At 40.3% G+C, this 25,649-nt stretch overlaps 1 protein-coding gene across 1 annotated transcript in view; it reads right to left on the reverse strand.

Annotated features, from left to right (window-relative positions):
* Positions 1 to 25,649, reverse strand: part of LOC126407255 (pro-neuregulin-3, membrane-bound isoform) — a 521,618-nt gene that overhangs the window by 46,624 nt on the left and 449,345 nt on the right. Inside the window, exon 4 of the mRNA XM_050072014.1 lies at positions 9,489 to 9,512. Within this exon, the coding sequence (XP_049927971.1) occupies positions 9,489 to 9,512 (24 nt within the window). The remainder of the gene's footprint in view (positions 1 to 9,488; positions 9,513 to 25,649) is intronic.

Here is a 25,649-nt window from a genome sequence, read left to right on the forward strand (position 1 = left end):
TTCTACTCACTGACGTGGTCAATCTATGTGAAACTGCACATAGGCATTGAGGATTGGCATAGGTAGAAGGTGACAAAGCTACCAATGGGTATGGGTTAGTTTCACTAAAAGAAGGAAATCACCTGTTGATTTATATATATAGATCCCAGGGGACATTTTTGTATTTGGGAGCTATTTAAATGTGTAATTTGTGGTAGATTTGTTTTAGTTGAACTATTAATATTGTATACAGAATCTGAATCTCACTTCACAAACTAAAGAAATCAGAGATCATTTTTGTTGAGATTTTACTGAATATTTGGAGGCAAACTGTAAAACTATATCACTTATTTTGTTGAAATTCTTTTTTCTTAAATTAATAATACATTTATTTATTTATTTTTATTAATTTGTTATATCATCAAGAATATTGTTATCGCAAAAATACCCTGAAATATTGTGATATTATTTAAGGACCAAAAGAGCCCACCCTGAGTTTGGACCAATGCTGGGCCAGGTCATTTTGGCTACCTGGGAGATATCTCAAATAGGCAAAAAAAAGAAAAAAAAGAAAAAAGAAAAAAAAACAACATTAAACTTTCTTCATAGCCGGATACCACAAAGACAAAAAAAGTTTTATGTAATTTTGGGTGAACTGACCCCATTAGGCACACAAAAATCACAGCACATTCAGATAGTCGGTGACAGCACAGACACAGATACTCACATGAATACAAAAACAGAGGTGACTAAAGTCTGGCGACAGGCTGAGGTGGCATTTTGACAGCATGTCTCTCAGGCACGTTGACTCTGAGCCCTGGTGAGAGGGCTTAAGTCTGCATGGTGGGGTACATGACATATAAACAGAAATAAAGGACACAAAAATGCACGTGGCAGAGCTCCGAAACACACTAAACCATCACTGACATCAGTTTGTGATCTCAACCCTCACTTTTTGGCTCACAGTCTAACAGTTCAATTGGGTTTGACACTCTTGAAAACCATCCAAAAAAGAAGAAATAATGTCTTGCGCATCGAGAAATCTCAAAAATAATTATTCATTCTCCATCCAGCCATTATTAGGATATGTTATTTCATAGCCTTATTCAGCTGTGCCAGGTTTGTGAGTCATTCAAGGATTTTTATCTATTGTTTTGGACATATGGACGAGTCAGACTGCTGGCAGGCACTGACACTGTCAAGGTCTGTTGCAGATATTAGGTTAAGGTTTATTAAATCGTGTTGCATTTGTACAATTATGAATTAAACCGTGGCTTCTAGTTTGAGGGCAGTAAAATTTAATGTTTAGTGGCAGCACATTGGAATTGGTTCAAGGCTGACATCGCAGCAGAATTCGGATGACTGATGGTAAAGGAGTTTAAAGGTCGGTTTTGGCCGACTGCTACACAAATAAACCATCACAGAGGCATACACTCTATTGATAGTTAGAACCTTAATCACAGCTAAGCATAATGTGATTTCAGATCAATAAGGTTTCAAGTTCTGTGAAGATTTGCAGCCTCCAGAGAGATCAAATATCATGAACCTGAGTGCAGCTCAGTGCTGCTTGAAAATGAAAGCTACAGAAAAACATAGTGAAAATGAAAAAGTAAAGTTAATTTCCACAAGCTTAAGGACTCATGATTACATGTGCAATTAATACAGTTAGTAATTACTAATTTGTAGCTGTTACAGACCCTCCAAACTCTCATTTCATCCAGCACAAATGAGTTTCAGTTTTAGGCCCAGCGTCATGGTCTAACATTTTTCTGCAGGGAAATGGAAAGTTTCAGATTGTAGTTATTTACATTCTGTTATGCACACCTGCCGTCTTATTTCGTATTATTTATTGAACCACATTATTCTGAAGGATTCAATATCTCACCATGTTTGTCTTACACTGGATAATGATTTTCTCAAGCTTTACCTTTCTTCGTCTACTGTGTCACCGTCTTTATACTGTACTCAGCCAGCAGGGATTGTTTCACGGGCATGATGGCTGGATTTGGCTGCCATGGACAATAATATTTAAGTAAATTATACATCGTGATCGTCCCCAAAAATACCCAGACTGGGCTACGGGAAACCCAGTGTGGTTTCGAAACATGGGGTCTGATACAGGTTCTGCTCTGCATATCGTCTCTGTGCCAAGAGCAGCTGATATTGACGGGAAGGTATGAACGAGGGGAATCACATAACAAGTGCGAGGAGAGATCAGAGGACGCAGACAGAGAGGCATGGGATTCTCCAATGATTGCCTCGCAGCCCTGAGCATTAGCCTTTTCATGTGCCGGCGCGCAGACTGCTGATGGTGGATAAAACCTGTATTTATGCAGGTCTGCCGTGCTACAGTAAGCATGCTCTCTTGGCTGTTCACGGTCCTTTCCTCTATTACTCGGATGGCTCTATTGGCCCATTTACATACTGAATATATTTAAGCGACTGGGGCTATTGTTTTTGCTGGTATATATCTTTCTTTCTTTCTCTCCTTCCTTCCTACACATTCTCTCTTCCAGTGGAAGCCTGTTCACAGTGCTTCTGCTTGGCCTGCTCAGGGGTCATCTCAGGTCACTGAAGCACAAAGGGGGTATCAAGCCTTTGTTGTCATGACCACTGGACTGTGCAAGCACCTCCTTCTTACTGTAATGTAAGGACCTTTCTAACAAGTGGAGCTTGAAAGACCCTGTCATAGTTTTGGCCATGGCAGTATCACAGTTATAAGTCCCAGTGTGTGTTCTATATCTTCATCACTTCATTACGAAAATTCTCAGGCTGGACTATTTGTACATTTTCCTACGTAAAGTAATGCACCTAAATTCATGCCTAACCCAAGTGATCATGAGCCAGTAATTCGTGCATTACATATTTTGGAAGGCTGCAATCACATGACTAACGCCCTGATGGGAGTTAAGAAGTGGTCCCAAATGGTCCCTGCAAGTAGGCAGGCTGGGGCGGTGAACAGGTCACGTGAAGGTTGATTAAGTGTTGAGTCATTTTAAGGTTCGTTCTCAACATGTTTTGTTTCCTAAACCTGACCTCAGTAACTTTATTTGCTTAAACTTAACCTCCATCTTTACCTTAATTTCGTAACTTTACGTTAAGGACGTGACGTCATTCGTGAAGTGCTAATTTGTAGGATATAATATGAACTGTTGTGTTGGGTGTGCATTGTCGTTGGATATCACACACTGTTATATGAGGGTACGTTGACATTGTACAGTGCTGTTTGTTTGTTTGTTTATTAAGATATGCGTTAGCGTGTGCATTGCAGCAGCTTTTCTTCCTGGGGTCTCCATAGTTACATAGCGACAATACAAAACATACATTCACACTACAGAACATAATTCACTAAATAACACACCATACTCCACATATATTATTTCTTTGTGTGATATGATTTGGAAGTGAATTCCATTCTTGCATTGCTCTGTATATTGCTGTATGTTGGACTGATGTGGTTTTGGATTTTGGTAAAGTGAAACAACCTCCAACAGCGTGCCTTGTTAAATAACTGTGTGTATTTCTACTAAAGGAAAAAATAAAAGGAGCCTGTTATTATGACATACCTAATAAAACCATCAGTGAGCATAGCAATGCAACTCCACTTTAAACAAATACTCTAGGCAGTTTCTTAAAGACCCAATAGAGGCACAAGAATCTTTTTATCAATGGCAACAACGTTAACATTATGATATTCATCACTCATATTTAACCAAAAACTGTAAAACTACTAGAAATGCTAAACTCTTTTTTTCGGGTTATTAAAATTTCACCAAAATTGGTGCACAAGTAACTACTGACTTACACTTGTTACTCTTCACCTGTGTGAGCAGAAAGTACTGCATTTTATATTTTGGGCAGCAGCACTACCACTACATTTGAGAGGAGCGAAGCTGCACCTTCAGGAATTCAATCCTCATTGACATAAAATTTCAGAAAAATAAAAACACAGAAATTGTGATGCTGTTTGATTGAAAAGTGATTTCAAGGAAAGACACCAAAGTGATTGCTGCTTCTCGCTCTGCATTACGTCTGCCTGTCTTTCTTCCCCCCTGTTACTCATCTCCTCTCTCTTCTTTGACATTGAGCAGAGCAGGCCTAATATTTTGCAGTCAGGATGTGTTTCAGTCCCTAACTTGTCAAAGTCGAGCAGAGTGAAATGAAAACTTTTCCACTATTACTTCACTATCCCTGCTGTTGAGATGCACTTTATATGTGTCTTAAAGAAAACACAAACACAGATGTGTCCACCTCGCTCCATTCATCTTCGCTCTAGTTCGTCAAAATGCCTCCTTCCAGCAAACACAACTTAACCCCTCTGGGTTGAAATTGAAAATCAACACGACTTAAAATCCATTCCACCCCAAAAATAGCTCCCTGTAACACTTTGCTCTAACATTGATTTACAACCAGGTGGAACGTCTTGCAGTCAGAGCTCAGTGATCTCTGATGGAAAGGAAATATTGATGCCCACATGACTGACTGACTAGATACAGTGAAATTTTCTCCCCTTTTTGCCAAGCAATATAATAAATGTACGAGGAGGAGGGCAGGTTCCAAGAAGTCTTGAATATATTCTCTGTTTTATTAAGCCTTGGGTGGGTGATGGCCTGGGTGGAGAGATCTCAACTTCACACACTTCTTTTCTAATTTTAACCTCAGAAACTGACTCAGTGGGAGGGGGGCGGTTCACTCTCTATTAATCATGCATAGGGTTATGGGTGTCTGTGGAAAGTAACTGCTGTGGGATTATACTGTATAAATGCACTCAGAGCACGTCTTAGTATCTGCACTCAGTATTAAGGGCTGCCAATAACAATAACAATAACTATAAATATATTGTTTTAAAAATTTAAAGTGGATAGCAGAGCCCACTCCACAACCATAACGACAGTGACGAACAATTTTACTGGGGTTAGAGTGATTTGATAGAAGAACTGACACGATCAATTTTCCTTAGCTGTTGCCATGGCTGGAGTGTGCAGTGTGTGCTTGGCACCGCTGTTAACAAAGCATTATTGTTCATCAGTGAGGACGCTCACAGTGTTATAGTTATAGTTATCATTCTTGGTGTCATCCTTTTTGTCTTTTTTACAATTTAACAGTCTTCAAGTCTTTAAAGACTGGCATAAAGTCTGCTTTGGTGATGCTTATAAGGTTCGGTTTTTGTTGATGTCATAGTGGTAAATTATATGTTTTAGCATTGAGGCTATAGTTAGTGCTGGTTCTGTATTGTATAAGATGACATTATAGACAAATTCGGCGAGCGATTTGTGTATGCCGCCATCTTGCGGCGACGCCATTGCTGCGGTGATATGTGTCAGTCATCAATTCATTATGCTGTTATTGTGAACTGAGTCTCTACAATGACAGCATAATGAATAGCTGGATTGATGATGTTAGACAGTGGCCTCCGGTAACGTTAACTGATGAAGGTATCTTAATTGAGTACCGATATTAATTTAGAAATTAATCATTTGTTTGAGCGATAAGCAGGAAAGATTAGCCTAATAGGGAGATAATAGACTGTATCATTAAACAGTGTGTAATATAACGTTAGCATACGTTACGTGTGCTGACGTTAGCAAGCTAGCAGCGTGACATTTTATCATTATGGACAGGCTACGTGACCATCACATCATATTGAAGGCGATCAATATTGAGCGCCTTCAATATGATGTGATGGTCGTCTGAAAGGCGGTGTAAAATTTGCCCAACCCATCCGATGCTCAGGTAATTTTGACCCTCAATCAGAGACCTGTAATTGCCGTTTTTCTGGTCATCAGAGGCCAGGCGATCAATAAAATATTTTTGAATACCTAAAACAAAACACAAACACGTGTCGTTGTTGTTTTTAGTCACGTAGCCTGCCCATAATGATTAAATGTCACGCTGCTAGCTTGCTAATGTCAGCACACGTAACGTATGCTAACGTTATATTACACAGTGTTTAATGATACAGTCTATTATCTCCCTATTAGTCTAATCTTTCCTGCTTATCGCTCAAACAAATGATTCATTTCTAAATTAATATCGGTACTCATTTAAGATACCTTCATCAGTTACCGGAGGCCAGTAAATGTTGGCATTATATGTTTCTGCAAGGTTACATTTGTACGTAAATATGCAGCGGATACATTGAAACTTTATATTTTAACAACACTGTGGTTAACTTGGGGTTAGCCTGGAACAAAACCATGTAGTTCTGGTTGGGAAAAGATCATGTTTTGGCTTAAAATACCCAGTTGTGGTGGCACAATCCCAACTGGAAACGCAGTGATGGGTCGCTAAAAAACACCTGTGTTTGGTGCCTAAAAAGCTGCTGGAAATGCAGTGACGAGTTGCCAGGAAAAAAAACAGTTTGGTTCTTTGTTGATCTCAAACAGTGGCAGCAGGCGTCTCGCCTAGGTGTCATGCCATCCAGCATCCTGTCCACCTTTAGATGACAAAGTCAGCTTAAATATTACGTCACTTTACGTTGATATGATACGTATGAAACATGCAAACTTAACATAGTCATGGTTTGCAGAAACATTGCCAACATTTTCTTGTGGTGACTGGGCTGACAATTTTGACCATTCTTTTAAAGATCTGTCTCTTTTGATTGTCTTAACTTTAGTGCAACACTAAATACCCCTTTAAAGACTGAAGCAACAGCAGAGCAGCAAATGATTTAACAATCATTCCACTAACTGACTAATTAATGCAATACCTAATAGTGCCCAATAACTCATAATAACACGTATTTTAAAAATGGATGCGTTCCATTTGCTGTTCTCATGCAATAGCCCAGGTGTACATGGATGGTTTACTGGTACACCTAAATGAAATGTTGACATTAATGCAGTTAGTAACACCTGTAGTTTCAATGCTATCAATCAAAATATCATCTATGAGAAAAATCCCCGGACCACACAAAAAGATTTGCATAAACGTACAATGCCAACATTTACGTCCGGCAACTTGGCAGCAAAAACTAAACATTATGAGGTTTTGTAAGGAGAGATGTGATAGTAGGGCTGTTATACTGGATTGCATTAGACTGTACAGGTGTACCTAATGAAGTGGCCACTGACTGGATACAATATGTATTTATAATGTTGTTGTTCAGATTACATGGGACCAACAACTGCATAACAACTAGATTAACTGATTAGGTTTAGTAGCAAAATCAAATGCTATAACAGACATACACACTGATGGATCCAAACTAATGCAGAGGCCTGAACTAAATAAAACTGATATGGGTTTATGCGGCCAATGTTTTAAAAGACAACTGCACCTTGTTTCAACTTGGGTCTTATTTATTTAGATTTAGTAATCATCATCGGTTATGAATACTCACTAAATTACTTGCTAAGAGACCTGGGAATACATTGACCTTGCAACAGACTGGACAAGAAAATAAGCGGTCAGTCAACTGTGAGCTCACAGCAACAAGTATGATAGATCACAAATGAACAAAAAAGCTGGTTTATAAACTGTGATTGGTGCTCACAACATAAAGTTTGGATTACAATGTTGCCACGCCACTTTTCTCTTCCAAATAACTTCTCCTTAGAAATATCACCTATTGGCCAAAGCTATTAAAAATCACTCCCACAAACCAGAATTATCCCATCAAAGCTAAAATCAAAACCAAAAAATGAGCACTGCTTGATTCAAGCAGAACACTGATGTCGTGCTTGATTTGCGGAAATAACGACTTCATTTATGCCTCATCATCAGCGGCTCATTTATCAGTTGATTGGCTACCAGCTGACTAGTATTCACACAGGCGTAGATGGTGGACTTTACTACTTTACTACTGATGTGTTTATTAAAGGGGGATTTGTCCTCCCAGCAGGAACCTTGTTGCAGCTTTGATTCCCTCGTCTAGTGAAGCCTTATCTGATCAGAGCCAAATCTATCTAACTAATCGTTTGCTATAAATGGTCAGATCCTTGACACAAGTGTCTCTGAGTGAAATCATGTCCATCTGTAGGAGACAAGGGTCCTCCCAGAACATGATATGGCATGTGTTGCTATAAACAGAAACAAGATGATGCAGGAAAGATGATTTAAGATGTTTAAATCCAAGTTTTATTCTTCAAACATTTTTTCTTCACAAGTAACCCACATTGTGCAGTATGTATTTACTTAACTGTCTCGTATATTGTTTCAGTGGATCGTAAGCCTTATACTATTTTCTTCTCAGGAGAAACAGCTTCCAAAGCCACAGACATTGACAACCAGGGTTGAGTGTGGGAGGTGCTTATCTGTGCACCGCTTAACACAATGCTGGGGAAGACATTGGCAGGACTAGAGATGTTAGCTAGGCAAAGAAAATGTGGCAGCCTGAACAATGTTGCAGAGGCATAAAACCTCTCGCTGAATATAAATGGGAAAACCTGCAAGATAGCTCTGTGGAAAAGATCATCTGTCACTGCCAAGTTTGCATAGTCTCAGCAAGTTCCCTGAAAAAAAAAGCTTTAGTTCGTTCGACTGCTAATGCAGTGGTCGTGCCGCAGAAAAAGAAGCACGGCTCTGCTTGTCTCTGTGAAATTTCACTTTGAGAACAAAGACCCAGTGATTTCAAACCAGGGGGAGGCCATTTTCCTCGATGATCCATTGCTTTTCCAACCTGTCTGTGTGGAAAGGGCCCAAATTATACCAACAGAGAGAGTGAGGGGCTCTAGTTAACAACAAGCTTCCATGTCGTTAACTAGCGCTCCTCAGCTGTGATACCCGACATCGAGCCTGCGAGGAGAGCCAAGAACAGGAGAGGGGAGCTTGGCAGTGACGAGGAGGAGCCGCTGGCATCCAACCTGCACAGCTTCGCAGGCATGTGCATTGGAAACACACAAACACTCGACACACAATCGCTGGAAGAATCTTGTCTAACTCACATACGTAAGGACTTCAGAAACACACTTTTTGAGCATGTGCCATGCATGTGCACACATACACACACACGCACTAATGAGGAGCGCATTTGGTAACAGAGCCAACATCATAAAAACTCCCTCACTGTACTCCGCCCGCCTCTCTGTTCTCACTGTTTCCAAGGAGACTGCAGCACATTGGAATTCTGAAGGGACACTTCATAAGCAATTGTGAGAGAAAGAAAGAGAGGAAGAGGAAGAGAAAGAGGACGCATAAAGATAGTGATGGTGCAGAAAATAATGATATATAATCACATATGTGTCGAGAGAGTTGAGAGAGATAAAGATTACGTCTAATATTTCAAAGAAATACTGTACAATGTGTTCACAGAGAGAGGCTGGTGGTTGTGAATATGTGAGCATTCATATAGACGCCATTTGTATTCATCACAGCGTTGTTGTTTGCATGTCAAATGATTTAATGATGCTGTATGTGATTAGGCACATGTGCCATTTGCTGGGTGTCATGAACGATGCATGTGCTGTATGTAAGCAATCACACAGCATAATGTTGATCTAATATGAAGCAGTGCGATGTTTACGGTCGTGACTCATGCGGATGCAAGACAAGAAAAGCTTCCTTACCCATAAACTCGATGCCCAAGTGATCTGTTGTTTCAGGCAGCAGGGAGGAGAGGGGGAGGTAGAGGAGGGGAGGGGAGGGGAGGGAGAAAGAGAGAAAATAAAGTTATTATTAACAATAGTGTGCGTTAGCATTGTGTCACAGCGTATAGCCGGATCATCACTGACATGTTGTTCTTTCATGTGAGCTGCTGTATCAGTATTTTGTCTGTTGTCACATGGAGTCAGAAGGCACATGTTAGTAGTGTTACAGGGAATGACACAAACACACACATGGATGCTTGCTCTACTGTATTTGTGAGGACCCTGTGTAACAATATTGCATTCCCTAACCCCACCTGAATGTAACCTTTACGGCCCTGAACATCCAGCTTTGTAATATGAGCGATGGAATTATTCCAATCGAGATTTCAAGTTGACGTCATGTACTCCCATGCGCAAAACAAGTATTGGCAACATTTGAGGAAAAATCTGATGACAGTTGTAGGGTCGTTTGCTCATGGTGTGCGGTCACTGTCAGTCAAATCTGATCAAACCACACACACACACACACACACACACACACACACACACACACACACACACACACACACACACACACATGCAGTCCTGATGAAACACATTAGCTGGGATTTGCACTGAATACCTAACATTTTTTGTTTAACATTAACCACAGAAAAACTGCACAGATCAGACATTATGATATTGTCAGACAGTTTAAGAAGAAAAGGAACTCAACCTGTGCTCCTGTTTTATTCCACACCTTTATCTTCCTTGTCATAACGCACATGGGAGACGTTTGCCTCGAGGGCTTTCCCTCGAGATTTGTTCATTTTAACCCAAACTATGATTTGTTTCCTAACCTTCACCAAGAAATCCTTTGTGTCAGAAAGCCCTTTAGGCCAGTGGTTCCCATCATATTCTCCTAAGGGATCCCCTTTCTATCATTGCATAAACTGATGACCCCTGACTACATATTTTATGGCTATTTTATATTTTATTCAATGCATATCAATAACCGTAAAGAACAACTGATAAACTGCACAATCAAACTGAACAGGGATTATTTCCTGTGATTATTACATCACAGATGAGCTTTCCTGATTTTTTAAGAACTTTTTGTACAATTCTCTGTCAGTAGTATTTTTTTTTTTTTTTTAAATGTTATCTTATATGTTATCTCAATCTTACATACTTTATAGGGTTTTTTTTTGGACAAATTCAGTGTCTCCTTCTCTCTGATGCTTAGCCATTGGTCTATTGGCTCTTTGGTTGTTTTAATTGCACACTTTTCTAATGCAGGACAAGGCCAGTGGTGGATCGGCCATCTGGCACATTGGGGAGTTTCCCAGTGGGCTGACACAACTGTCTTTTATCCCCCTTTTTATTTTTATTATTATCATTATTATTTTTTGTCTGACCTGCCAGTATTACAGGTAGTCTGGCCCATTGCTATATTTTCTTAATTGACACTGGGCTGGGCCAATCACATCTTTAAACCCCTCCCCCTTTGGGCTGAGTGCTTTCATTAAACAGCAACTGCAACAAAAACTGTGCCAAAATGGACGATACAAAACACAAGAGAGGCGTTGAGAAACTGCAGGTGAGAAAAATGCTTTGAACTCAGACTGTTCACACCCTTTTAGCAACTTGCCGGCTGCTCAGAGTAACTCAGTGTCATCGCTACCTCTCCTCTCTCACTGTGAGCAGGCAGGCAGGAGATAGTTACTCTGGTTACGCTTATTAGCATCGCCAGCAGTGGTGTAGTGATAATTGATGAGGTGGGTGTACTACTAGGTAGATAGGTAGGTTACCGATGAGGAAGTGGGCATACTCTCCTATGTATTACAATGGCTTTAGCTGATAGGATGGTATACTGTAACTGGATAGAAAAAGAAGTGGGCATACCCCGTATACCTGAGTATACCCTCCACTACACCACTGATTGCCAGGTAATGTTATTATGAGCCTGTTGCAATGTAAGCCTATGATAAAATTCTACTGTATATATAACTTTTTTTTTTTTTTTTTTTTAACACCTCTTAAAAATCAAGAAAGCTGTGCAAGCCTCGCAAAGCTTTAGTGACCTGTAGTGGGGGTCCGGACCCCCAAGTTGGGAACCAGTGCTCCAGGCAAGCTTCAACAGCTGTCAAAACCTGGTGCCAACATTAACCCCCATAATGCAACTCAGATTTGTGTTATGTTGTTTGCGGTCCCCACCGTCAAAGAAGTATGTGCACACACAGACACACAGACAAAAAGCTGAGCAAACAACACACTGGTGTGTGTATCCCTGATGCCTGAACAGCATAAATGTGAGAGCTTGCGTGCGTTCTGCAGAGTAAAACATATCAGGGAAACAAGAGGTCGAAGGTCATGTTGGTTTCATAAACGGCTCACATTTTGACACTGAAGCCACAATTACATTTCTGCAGCAATTTTCCAGCCAAGCATTTATAGGGGTAGAGTGCAGCTGTGAGGTTTCTGCTGATTTGAGAGAGGAGAAACATCTAGCACGTGCAAAATTGACCATTATAGTGCAATTTGATTAATGCAAAACTTGTTTTATTATATTGTTCATATTATATTTAATTTTCCACGATTTATTTACTGTGGTTATATGGTTACACTAGTTTATGACTTGTGTCCTCATCTGGCTTTACTGAAAAACAAAAACAAACCGCAGCTTAAAACAATCAGCTCAATTAAAGTTAAAACTTATGAAGAGTTGTGGTTTTAAAGCCTAATCATCACCACAGTGACTTGGCTCACAGACGCTTCCCTGGGCTCCGCAGGACTGGCAATATAACTCTCACCGACTGTAAGAAAATAATCTAGAGGAAGTGCTGATGTCTGTGGTGTCACCGCTGGCTTTTACCACAGTGACAGTGACTTTATCTCCTGAGTGGCCCTGCCCTACATCTTAGAGTGGGTGAGCCAGTCTTTCTAATGCGAAAAGCTCTGTCCAATCTGCCCCCAATCTTATCGGGCAATGTTAGCCTGGATGTAAGCGGATCATTTTTCACTTTACCAATGACCCAGAGACCTCTCTCCACTGCCTTCTTGATTTCTCCCTTCAAAAACGCCTTCGCTGTAGGACAGGAGGAGATGAACAAGATAAACTTTACTCCCACATGAAAGCTTTTGGAAAATCTAAATTCAGGTTTTGACAAATAATTGTCAGCCACTGACAGTTTGACTATAGCTGTCAAAGAAAGTCAACAATGCTGTGTATTTATAACAGTGTACAAGACACTGGATGAGAGACGCAGCGAATGAAGGGACGTCTTTTGTTGGGTTAAATGCAAAGGTTACAAATCATAACATTTCTCAGAATAATTAAACAAAATGAATAATGCAACAGTATACAAAGAACACCAAGAAAACCAAGAGAGTAAAAATATCACAAGACAGAAAACATTCTGATCTCACAAGAAATTTGTACTTATTTGTGTGAGGATAAATGTCATGCAGTTTGTGTGATAAAGAAGACCCAAGTGTAGACTAAATCAAGGCAGGGTTTTTTTGATTACAGCAAAACCATCCCTGGAAACCAAAATCTTAATCAACATCATTCCCCCCCATAACATATGATTTAAAGTCCATTAAGAGGCTCACAACTGGGCCTTGAGGCTATATTATTTTGTTAAGTTTTCCCCCAAAATTTAAACCTCACTCACTAAAAATAAAACTTAAACAACTTTGAAAACAGACCCATCACCAAGTCCCGCCCCTGGATGCAGACTGGCCAATCATAATGCAGCATCAGGTCGGCTCAGACCAGGGTCCGACAACAACACAGCTCTGCTCCATTGACTCTAATGCAGTCGTTTCAGATTTCCTTCATTTTCAGGCTGGTTTTGTGGATTTGGAGCTAAATGTTGTGCCTGGGGCACGTCGTGTATTAATGATACTCGTTACCTGAGAGGTTGGAAAAAGATATACGTTTCTTCCCTGTTCCAAAATCAAACCCTGAAAAGTGTAGGGTTAGCTAGCTAGCTACTGAAGATATAGCCTGCTGAATGTATACACATGCTGCTTTTGCTTTTTAATGATTATAACAGTGAAACAAAGGGCGACCCTGCTGTACAGGAACCAGTGAAGGGAAGCAGGGAAACTTTGCTCATATTCAACCAGCTGTGTGAACGTAACCAGCACCTGGACCTCTGGTGACGGAGGTCCAGGTGCTGGTAAGGCCAAACACCGTTCATGTGCACACACTGTGATGCCACACAGCTGGTTCAATATCAGCAAAGTTTCCCTTTATATTCATTGTCTTGTGTGGCGATCAGCAGTGATGTGGTGGTTCACTTTTACACTGTGATCTGTAGCCTATAGTTCGGCTTTAGCTTCTAACTATCTTTGTCTTTTTAACCTGTTGTTGCTGCTGAGTCAGTTTGACATCCTGGATATATCCTTCAAACACAGACTGTAGACCCCTCTGTCTGCTTCTCTCTGGAATCACTCTTTCATTTTTCCAAAAATATGATTCTTCAGGGAGTGTAGTTAGTTACAGTGTGGGCTCCAGGCTTACTCCAACAGCTTGTTGGACCAGCTAAAGGTCAATTGTTATGGGATATATCAAAAATATGAATTTGATGCTATGCTCTAAATAAAAGGTATTATGCATAAAAAATGTGGATCACAACTAATCACAACTAAGTTACGATATATATACATACATATGTTTTCCATATGTATTTTTAGCCTTGGTGACCCCATTGGTATCTACAGAGCCAAAAGGAAAATGACAGTATGATCTGTCCTTTGAAATTTTTGCAGTTTTGCAGCCCTTTGGGTAGAGCTATAAGCGCTGCTACTGCCAGGGTTAGAAACTCAATTTCCCATGGAGCTCAATGAGTAGAGCCCAGCACTAAAGCTGCCAAGGTTAGGGATTTCATTTTCTGTGTAGCTTGGTGGGTAGAGCATATATCAGCACCAGCACTGTCAGGATATGAGCTTCAGTTCCCACTGGGGCCACCCATACACAAGATGTATGCACTCCTGCTACTGTAAACCACTTTAGATGGAAGGGCCCACCAAGTGTCATATGTTAAATACGCTCTGTGGAAACTGATGGCCTTTGAATCATTTGGTGGGCCGACAGATACCACTGGAGACGCCACATCTGAATCCAAAACAGGCTGGAAACTGTCCAAAATTGGGAGATACATTTTCATAAAAATGGATGTTGTTTTCACATCAAAAAAGGTTTACTAGAGAGAGGCGCATAATGAGGATTCTAGACATCTGAGTAATATTGTTGAGGTGAGAGACAGGTATCAGCAGCAGCCTCTGATAACCTGGGTTCAATTTTGAATTCATACCACAAATATTTCCTCTAAGATTGAAGACTTCACTTTGTGCAGCGGTGGAGGATGTATTCAGAGTTTTTACTTAAGTACAATGCAAAGATACACAAATAAAAGCCCGGTATTCAAAAGCATAGCCCCTAGAACTTTATTTTGAGATGCAAGAGGAGCTCTCTAAGTTTTCAGAGATGCCGAATATTTCAGGTTGAATTTTGGGGAATGAGACACTGAGAATATTTCCATTTGATGGAATGGTGCAATCACAAAAACACAGACCTGCATTTAAATATATATCTTTTTGTGTAAACATCATGTCAAAGGAGCTGCAATCAAGAACTAGAATGCATTGAGAATATATGTGAAACTCTCCAACAGAATGGAATAAGGTTAAGTTTTATAAATCTTATTTTGGGATTATTATTATTGCAGATGCATTTACATGTAAGCAGCATTTGAATTTCATAGCTGGAAGAGGAGGAGATTCTTTACTTTGAAGTATAGTAGAATAAAATGGAAATACTCAGTACAGGCACTAAAATTAGACAGTTGTAGATAAATGTACTTATTAAAAATACACTGGCTATTTTCAGGTTTCTTATTCAAACACAATAAAGCCTTTGGTTAACCCTAATAAGCTATTAAAGCGACCCATTCACCAGCAAAAATGTTGGCATTGTATGTTTCTGCAAACCACAAACACATAATATTTTCATGTTATTGTGCAGCGGAAACACTGAACCATTATGTTTTAACAATGCTGCAAACCATCACCCTAGCCCTGACCCATTTCCACCAGGAGAAGATTATGATTTGGCTTAAAGTATGCTCTTTTCATGGCACAATCCTGGGTGGAAAACAGTAAGGGGTTGCTAAAAAAACATGACAAGTTGCTAAAACACAACCAGCTTTGTTGTTTGTTCGTCTTAAATAGTGGTCTGCAGTTGTCTGTATCTTGGCAGACGTCTCACCCAGATGCCACGCCATCCACTTTCCCTCCACCTCCTTATATGCTACGTCATATTAAAACATTGATATGATATGTAAAAGACATTTGCAAAATCACACACTGCCAACATTTTCCTCTGGTGACTGGGCTGATTAAAGACAGTGTTTTATAACAGCTGAATCTGTTGACAAAATTAGAGTGTATCGCATATAGAGTGTCTTCATTGCAGTGCTGCTGAAACTGCTGTATGTCTCCGCTGTTTGTGGACATTGAACCTGACATGAATGGACTGTAAAGCCCATTGAAATGTCCTTGAAATGTCTAATCCTTCTCATTTACATTATTCGTGGCAAATAAACCGCACGCCATCCAGGAACTCAGATGAAGAAACTCAAACCAATGTGGCATTTTATATGAAAGTAGATACTCCCTACTCGGTGTGTGTGTATGTGTGTGATTGTGTGTCTGCAGCCTGAAGCGGAGGCAGGTGTGGGTGGCGGGGAGTCTGTAGCGTGTCGCCCTACTTCCCCTCCCTGTGGACCCACACATGGCGGTGACGATAGGCTAGGCTGGATATGTGTGTTTATGTGTGTGTGTGCTTCCTGCCTTCTTCCACCTCTGGAGTGAGCCTCACAGTGGAAGACAGATTAGCTGACCTCCACCGGGACATACACCCCGCTGATTTACAGACCATACTCATTGAGAACGCTACTGTATATATCATATTTTGTCATGAATATATGATATGAAACTAGTGGTGATGGTGTAACATAATGCATCATTAAATGTAATAGTAGCCCTTGTGATTTATTCTTTCAATTAGTTTGGATTTATCTGAGTTATCAAGCCTGGTTAATCTAGTTAAATCCTGACAGATGATTAAGTTATGTCAATTGTAGCATGAGGAAAGGCCATGAGATACACCTACACAATAAAAAAGAGCGCATGCAGAAACGATCTTTTATTCCTGACTGAAACATGGATGTGGTTATCACAGCCAGCTGGGTGTCTATTCTTCTCTTGTAAAGGCTGTGGCCTCGGTTGGGGCCTTGCTGCTGTGTTAAAAAATATTTCAGATGCACCCATATTGTATTGAAGCAACGAAAAGGGTGAAAGTGAAATAAAGGAAGAGATGGCAGCATTTGTATAAAAACAGAAAACTCTAAATGAGGGGTTTCAGGGTTAGTGCTTTCAGTCTGCTTTCATCAGAGGATGATTAATACTAATGCTGTCTGACTGAACCACACTCATCAACACAATTGATTAGTCATTTTAATTGACAGATTGAGGCTGGTATCTGTGGGAATACCAATGCTACTGCTAATTAATATCTTATCCATCAATCAGGAAAATGTCAGCCTCCATTGCTGGTTATCATGCTTTAACATGATTAATTACATGTGGTGTGCTGCAAGGCTTTGTGCTCGCCTCATGACATTCTGTTAGTCACTGTACTTTTAACTTACTTACTTTTGTCTTTCATTTGTGTCATACATTCAAGTGCCCAGCTGATATGTGAAATAAGCTGCTTTTTTAATTTACATCACACCAAAAACGAAGAGCATTGGTACCTATTAATTGAGAGTGAAATGTCAACCTTTTTTAAATAGATTAATGCAAGGGTGAAGAAGTGTCTGAATCTCAATTTATCAACTTATCTTTGGGACCTGATTCCCTGCACCACTAAATAAGCAGGTGTGCATGCTGTCTTCAACTCATCATTTAATAAAATCTGCCACAAATAAAGCTCTCTTCCTAAAACACAACCCAAGTCTTGTGTCATCCACTCAGAATAAATCAGCAGGACATTTTGAAAACTACAGCCCATTGGTCACCAGAATAAATGTTGGCACTTTTCAAACTACTGACATGTTGTATTTGTATGTTTTATACGTAGCCGTGTTCTCATCCACACTTAAAACATGTCTGTCCTAAATGTCAAAATATGACGGTAGCGTTTCTGTTTTCACAGGAAATGTAGTTTCTGCTTGTTACATATACAGTATGTTGTCTTTTTCTAAATAAACTTAAAACGTAGTTGAAACACTTTGTTTTCACATTTATTTCCTTAGGTCTGGGCAATAAAAGCACATGGTTAGGTGTAGAAGACAACATCATGGTTTGGCTTGAAATGAGTACGGTTCTTATTAAACGTGACATACGTCATGTAATATATGTTGCTACTTTAGCATGCTACACATCACAATACATTGTTTTTAAGAAAAACTCCACTGACTTTTGGCTTCACACGAAAATGGATAGGAGGCTCGTGGGTAAAAGCCACCTCCACTCCTGCCCTGTGTGGACTTTCTCACTCCTTATTCTACGGTAGTAGGCGGCGGCATCAGAAGTAGTCGTCGCCTGGTGCAGATCATTCTGCTACTAACAGTGTCTCGGTGCTTTGATGCCTACGTCCACTGACAAACCAGTGGTATGGTTGTTGCTGGCGGCGTCAGGAATAGCTGCTGCCTGGTACATATGATACCGCCGTGAAAGGTGCCTCAGTTTGTCAGTATCTGACGCCAAAATTACTGACAAAGTGTTGAGGTTAAGGTGTGGCTTGGTTTTAGCACAAACAACACTTGGTTAAGGTCAGGGAAAGCATCATGTTTGGGCTTAAAATACATGGTTTGGTTGCTACAAACAGAGCAGGATAAACTGCTATTCAAAAACATCCACTTCTGTTGGTCTCAAACAATCATCTGCTGCTGTCTGCAGCTACAGAGCCGTCTCACCTAAGTGTCACAGCATCCACCATCACCTCCTCCTCTTGATGACAAACTCAGCTCATATACATGCAATGTGAAGTACATCATATGTATGAAATGTACAAATATAACATATCAGTGGTTTGCAAAAACACAAAATGCACCATATAAAGAGTAAACTAGAAACAACTTTGTCTTCAGTCTCTTGTGATATCTGAGTCTTCTATGAGAAGATTATAAAAGGCTGGTGACAGGAAGTAGCACCAAGTACAGTGTGATGGGAGCGAATGACTTAACCCACTGCCTTTAGTGGCTGTGCCTCAACAGTGGTGACTAGAGGACAAGTGAGGAATGGCAGAGTCCTGAGGTGGGTTTGGTAACTGAGCAGTTGACATAGGATGCATTTTAGGTCGCTTAAATTGCATCCACATGTCCCTCTCTTGTGTCTTTTCCATGCATCTTAGTCTCTCCCACTAAGGATACATGGAGAGATGGAAGGAAACCATGAGAGGAGAGAGGAAAGTATATAATATATGATATAAAGACACACAATCATCACTGGCAGAGCAGCAGTGTTTAAGGCACCTGCACATCAATAACAACCTGCTTTCTGTATCAGAGGCACACAATACATTTAGATTATTTATTGATTATTTGCACTTGTATTTATTGATATTCTGATTATGAATTCATGATACAATGACCCAGAATATGATTACAGTGTCTTCTAAACACTAGAAATTATTTTTTAGGTGAAATGTTGCAGGAAAAATTGAACCCGAAGCTCAGGAGTGATCAGCTTCACATGTGACTGATTGGAAATCTAAAGTGTTTCTTGCTGACAGACAGACTCTCTGACTTCAACTGTCACTATAATAAAAGTTAATGAGAAATATAACAGATCACAAAAAGAAAAATCTCTATTAAATTAAGAAAGTTTTCTGTCTTTTGTTGTTCAAACAATTTGCACAGCTGTTTTTTAACTAGATGGTGAATCAGAAAACAAATAAAATATCAAACTTGAGTTATTCTCCTATCTGTCTTCACTACAGTATGACACTCCTGTATGTTGTGATGTATCAGATCAATCCGATGTGCTGCAGCGTCCAATCAATACAATATGGGGTCGTGACGGCCAATAAAAGACTTTTGTGAAGGCTGCTCTCATGTGTCCTTGCTCATTGGTCCTCAGAGATCCCTCCTCTCTCCTCTCTCCTCGATCCTTGCTCATCAGAGCAGAAATAGGAGCTTTGAGGTGGTCTTTCAAATGGCGCACCAGAATGACTTCCTGTTTAAGCGGGGATAGAGAAGCGAGGAAATGACCATTAAGAGACTTGAGATGCACCTGTAGTGACACATCTGGCATTTTATTTGCATGGGAGGAATGAACTGCAATGATGGAATCTGTTGATCTGCATCATCATTCTCAGTCCAGTCAGTCAATTCCTTTTTTTGTGGGCTGCACTTAAAAGATGTTTCTCAATGCAAATTTTTGTGTCACCCTGTTTAGCACAGATAATGTTTGTGCACTGCCATACACACAAACACACATAATCATCTCTTCTACATCTGTCCGTCAGATAAAAAAATGAATTATTCTACAGATGGGCATGAGGGGGTGATTGCATCATGCTCACATCTCAGCCTGTTTGATAGCTTCCCTCTCCATGTGTGCAGAACAGAGAATGCACTGCATGCTATTTCCAATTAGTGCTCAGCACTCTTTGGAGAGTGGGAAATAAATTGATATTTTGACAGATGGCAGATCTGAAGGAGCGGAGGGAAACTAAATGATCGCCCTGCATTGTCCACTGTTCAGCTTTGATGAAATTCAATATGGATAAGTCACACAATCATGTGATGCAACAGTGAGCCACGGTTTCTCACTTTGGCTCACTCTTGCTCTGTGTTACACAATATTTTGTTGTTTACGAGATACTGCAGGTGTGTGTGCACATCCAGTGGGATCATAGCTTGCTTTAGTGCATTGAAGTAAATGACAATGTAACAACAAGCATTATTGTTATTATCAGAGCAGTATTTGTATTTAGTAGTCAGAATATGCTAATGCGTTTATGTGGTGAGAGGCAAAACAACATATTTAAAATGTTTATCTCATCCTGCTGAAAAAACTGCAATAACTGCTGCCTGGAGGTTTGCAATATACTTACATTCACCCTCATTACTTTTGTTGTTTTACAAACATTTTCAACAGAAATAACATCAACATGCAAAATGCTCCTGAAACTTACCATTGTCAGCAGCCAAGAAAATTATACGGTGCACAAGTGGTTTCATTGTTTTTCAAATTGCTTTCCTATATTTTGTTCAGGTCACATGTCTGTGAACTGAAAGGAGCATCCTGTAGCACGCTACAGCCTGACAGATTAACGTGTGTGTGTGTGTGTATGTGTGCAGAGCAGAAATATGTGTTTAAAAATCCCCAAACAATCTATTTGCTGAATGCCGGTCTCAGTCATTGTTGGATTTGAATGTCATCTGCCGCTGACCCGTTTCATCATTTGTTTTCTCTCCCTTGTATCCCTCGTCTTTTTTGTTTTTGCCCGCAGCAGTTGCTATGGCAACAAGGTATCTGTATCTTCTGACCTGACAGAAACTCTTTCATCTGAAGCTGTCTGCTCTGCATCCATAAATCAGAGTGGTCCAAACAACAGGCCCGGGGAGGAGGATCAAGTTACAGCTTACTCTACTACCTAAAAACCCACTCACAGTAAACACAGGAATGAACAACACCACCACCAAAAAAAAAACTACTAACACACTCAGGAGTCATTTTCATTTTGCAGGCTGGTGGAAGTGGCAGAGAGAGAAGGAAAATAAGCTTTAAAGCTCCGCTAACCAACTTTTTCTTATTAACGTAATGGAATTGGGAGAATTATCACCAACTCTGCAGTTCCTCAAAGCTTTTTAGTCTCTTCAGTTGCCTGGTTTGTGTTTGTGACACGTTCACTGTACAGTTTAGTCTCAGCGCTTTCATCAACATCATTTCCAGTTGCTGCAGGAAGCTGTTTTCTGCAAACAAATTCTGATAACTGTAAGCAACCTACCCAGCACCAAAAAGAGGACGGAAAAAGTTAGCAGGCGAAGAAAGAGGAGCAGAGCAGCTAAAGACACAGATCTCTTTCTATAAGGAGGAGCTAAACGGAGAGTAAATACTAGACTCCAACAATGTATCTGTGCATTAACAAGGTACTAATGTAAATAACCAATTATCTACTCATATTTTAACCATGCTCAGCTTTTAAGGTGTCAGGGTTGAGTGTTTTATGCAAGATCACGTAATTAAAAAATTACCAAGCCATCTGAGTAAAAATAAGATCACATTAAAAACCTGTGCACAGTGGTTTAAGGTTCTGGCAGTATCCCATTTATTCACTGTTTTTAACTGACTGGTTTCCATCTTAAAACAACCAACTGAACTGGGAATAAATAAACAAATCAATAAAAATAATAATTTTACAAGTATCTTGGACTAAACTTTGACAACAGACTGGAACCAGAAATATAACCCTGAAGCTGTTTACAGAACAGAGACAGAGCAGAGCAGGGTCTACTTCCTGAGGAAACTCAGGTCCTTTAGTGTGTACAGCAACATGGTGCAGATCGTTTATCAGTCTGTTGTTTCAAGTACAATTTTATTTGCTGCAATGTTCTCGGACAGCGGGATCAGAGCCAGCGACCAAAACAAACTGCACAAACTCATCAGAAGGGCCAGTTGTGTTGTGGGAACCACCGTGGAGCCATTAGAGGTGGTGGTGGAGAAAGAGGACGCTGCACAAACTGTTGGGCATCATGGAAAACACCTCACATCCTCTTTATGACCTCTTGGCCAAACAGCAGAGCACTTTCAGTAAGAGACTGATCCAGCTCTGCTGTGACATGGATCTCTACAGGGGGTCCTTCCTGCCAGCTGTCATCGTCTTGTACAACCAGTCCTCTCAGAGTCAGGACAGGAGGGTCAGGAGGTGAAGTCTGTCACTTCCCCCCTAACAGACTGAAGACTGGTGCAGACACTCTCACTCTGGACTCATGCACATTTTATCTGTTGCTATGCTGTGTGATACTGCTCTCTGTTAGCCACTTTATGCTGTTTGTCTTCTATGTGGTGCACGTTGTATGTGTTGCTGTTTTTTTTTTTTTTTCATCTTTTGATACCCCTCTAATCCCTGTCCCCTTCTCCTCAAGAGGCTCTTGCCTTTTGCCAGGCCGCCATTGTAAATAAGAATTTGTTCTTAATGACTTGCCTGGTTAAATAAAGGTTAAATAAATAAAATAAATCCTCTTTTTATCTGATCCATAACTGCACTGAAATTTTATAGAATATTAATTCATTTTCTGAAACCACTACCCTGGTACAGGGTCGCAGAAGATCTGGAGTCTATCCCAGCTGTCATTGGGTGAGAGGCACAAAAGGGGAGAAAGACACAAACTCCACACAGAAGGTCCCTGACCAGCTGATTTGAACCCAGAACCCTCGTGCTGTGAGGCTGCTGTGCTAACCACTGCACCACCATGGCACCCTATATGTTGCACCAACACATTCTCACTCCGACCTCGTCAGGTATCAGCATTTGGTCATAGACTTTCTACGTCCAGATACGATGTGAAAGGTACCCTGGGTACATTGGTTTTTGATGTTCTGGGACGCCATGTCAAGTTCTGCCTGTTACATGCATTGTCTCCTTTCATAATACACTTCCATTTTCACAGGAAATTTACCGTTTACATACAGTACAGTCTCTTTTAAAATAAGCACACTACTCACATTAGTGTGTTTTTGCCTTTAACAACTAACGCACATGGTTAGGTTTGGCTTTAGTATCTTATGGGACACAAACACCGCTCTCCCGGGTGAAAGTCTGTGTTGCTGGGCGCATCCACTGACGCTCCCAACTTCCCTGCTCAGACTTTTGTCGCCTTAACTTTCATTCATGTCCCGCTACATTTCCCAAGTGTAACAGCGACCGGCTGCATATCGTGCCAGCGTGAAAGGACAGCTTTTTTGTTAGTGTCTGACACCACAAGTCACTGCCCAAGCGCCGGATTCAGACAACTTTGGAGTGAGGTTGGTTGCATTTAAGTTTTGCCCTACTTCGGCTATATTCATCACACATGTGTATGTATGTGCAGTAAGAAAAACTATTTAAGATATTGCTGATAAGTTTTGTAAATGCAAAGTATTTTATTGTATTTTGCACATTATCTTTGCCTGGTGTAATGGTACAATGTCCTTCTAAGATTAACAGAATACTCTAACTATCTATCACCCTTCCCACGATAAAATAACATGGTGTGCAGCAACATAGAAAATACCAGTTTGCAAAGCAAAGTGCAGAATGCAGAACAGTTGGTGAGACATAACAAGCTGATTTAACTGACAGATCCAAACCGGGCATAAACTTAACTGCACCTTCGGTACATGGAAGTAAAAAGTGTAACTAAATTTGAGATTTTTTTGAAAGCACACAAACACAAATTCCAATAGAAACAGAAATAAGTTGGGTTTTGTTTGTTACTTTTGCTTTGCAGTGCAGAATGACGTCCTTATTTCCATTCAGCTCGTATCCTAATTGCTTTCTCTATAACCCTCTCTCCACTGCCTCGTTTTCAAATTCTCCATGTTCCCTCCTCTCAGTCTGTCAGTGATTCTGCTCCTTCTTTAGTGTGGAAAACCTCACTTCATCAGTGTATTAAGATAGAGATTAACTACAGTTCAATACAGCTTCACAGATCCAGTGTTAACCACACAATTCTTCGCATCATCATCATCACACTTGCCCAAATTATCATCCATGGATGCAAATGCGTCTCACACTCCCCTGTGCTCACATTTACATTCACAAAAATATACAGAGAAAACAAAATCCAACTAAAAGGACAAAAAGGATTAACTTGACTGCACTTTATTTGAATTAAGCTGGAAACTTCACATTTTTACAAGCTTCTGTTAATAATGTAAAAAGCCTGATGAGATTTTTTTATTTTATTTTACATTACATTACAACCTCAACTACCCACATCCTTGCATTATGACCATTCATCCTCTGTGAGCCAGGTGGGTGTTCAGTCCATTAGACATCAGCATGTGCACACAAACGATAACTCACCACTCTGTGTTTTTTTGCGTTTAGCTAAAGAAAATGCAGACTTCACCTCCATTTGACAGTAACCTCCCTCACATTATTTCCCGCTCGCCGCACAGCATTAAAGCAAAGTGACACAAAATGAGACAGAGAGGTCTAACCATACGAGACTACTTTTAACTGGCTCTGAGTTATTGGGTTGAAATCATTTTCACTCGCAAATTAATTGTCTGAGCCTTTTGGCGCTGCACAAGGACACATTTTACATTAGTGATGTTTTCGGGAGCCTTCAAGTTAAATGGGCCTGAAGTGTATTCATAAATATGACTGTTATGAAAGCGGGGTGAAAAGTTATTTACAATCTACAGTACAAAACACATTTTCAATGTCAAATAAGAGTGGTTAAAAATCCAACACTTTTAACACTTTCATGTTGAGATGGGATTTAATATTATTTAGACTCTGAGTAACTGGTCCAATCTGTTAAAGCTGCTGTTTATAATCCATGTAGGGAGAACAGGGAGAACAACTTGTGAGTCAACGTGGGAACGCCTACAGGGAGCTGTCAATCATCATCAGGGTCGCATCACTGAGAACACATCTTCCTCTCTGGCCCTCGGGCGAAAACCTACACAAATGCGCACTCACACACACACACACATTACATCTGTGAGGGCTTTCTATTCACCTTTTTCGTTCCGTAACACCTCGTACCCTTTTTATATTTTTATCTTTTACTGTTATGCATCATCAACTTGCAATGCTCAGTGTGTTCCTGGTGTTATTTTGCGAGGTGATGTGATTTATCTTTTTGATGGGCCCACTTTTCCTCAACATGCCTCGTCTACTTCTACTTTAGCTTGTGCTTTTCCATAATTTCTCCTCAGAATGGCTTTGAAAAATGTCCATAAAACAGGTGTGAGCTTGTTGCGTTCAGCTGCAGGCAAAAGTGTAGGTGGAAGGAGTAACAGCCCCAGTTAAACAGCAATAGAATAAAAGCGAGAGTTTTTCCAGCTTTGGAGATAGAGCACAGCTTGGGTCCGTTATTCAGAAAGCATAATGCAATGTGGATGCGTTGCATTTGGGTCTATTGA

The sequence above is a fragment of the Epinephelus moara genome, chromosome 19 (genome assembly GCF_006386435.1).
Source record: "Epinephelus moara isolate mb chromosome 19, YSFRI_EMoa_1.0, whole genome shotgun sequence".
Lineage (NCBI taxonomy): Eukaryota > Metazoa > Chordata > Actinopteri > Perciformes > Serranidae > Epinephelus > Epinephelus moara.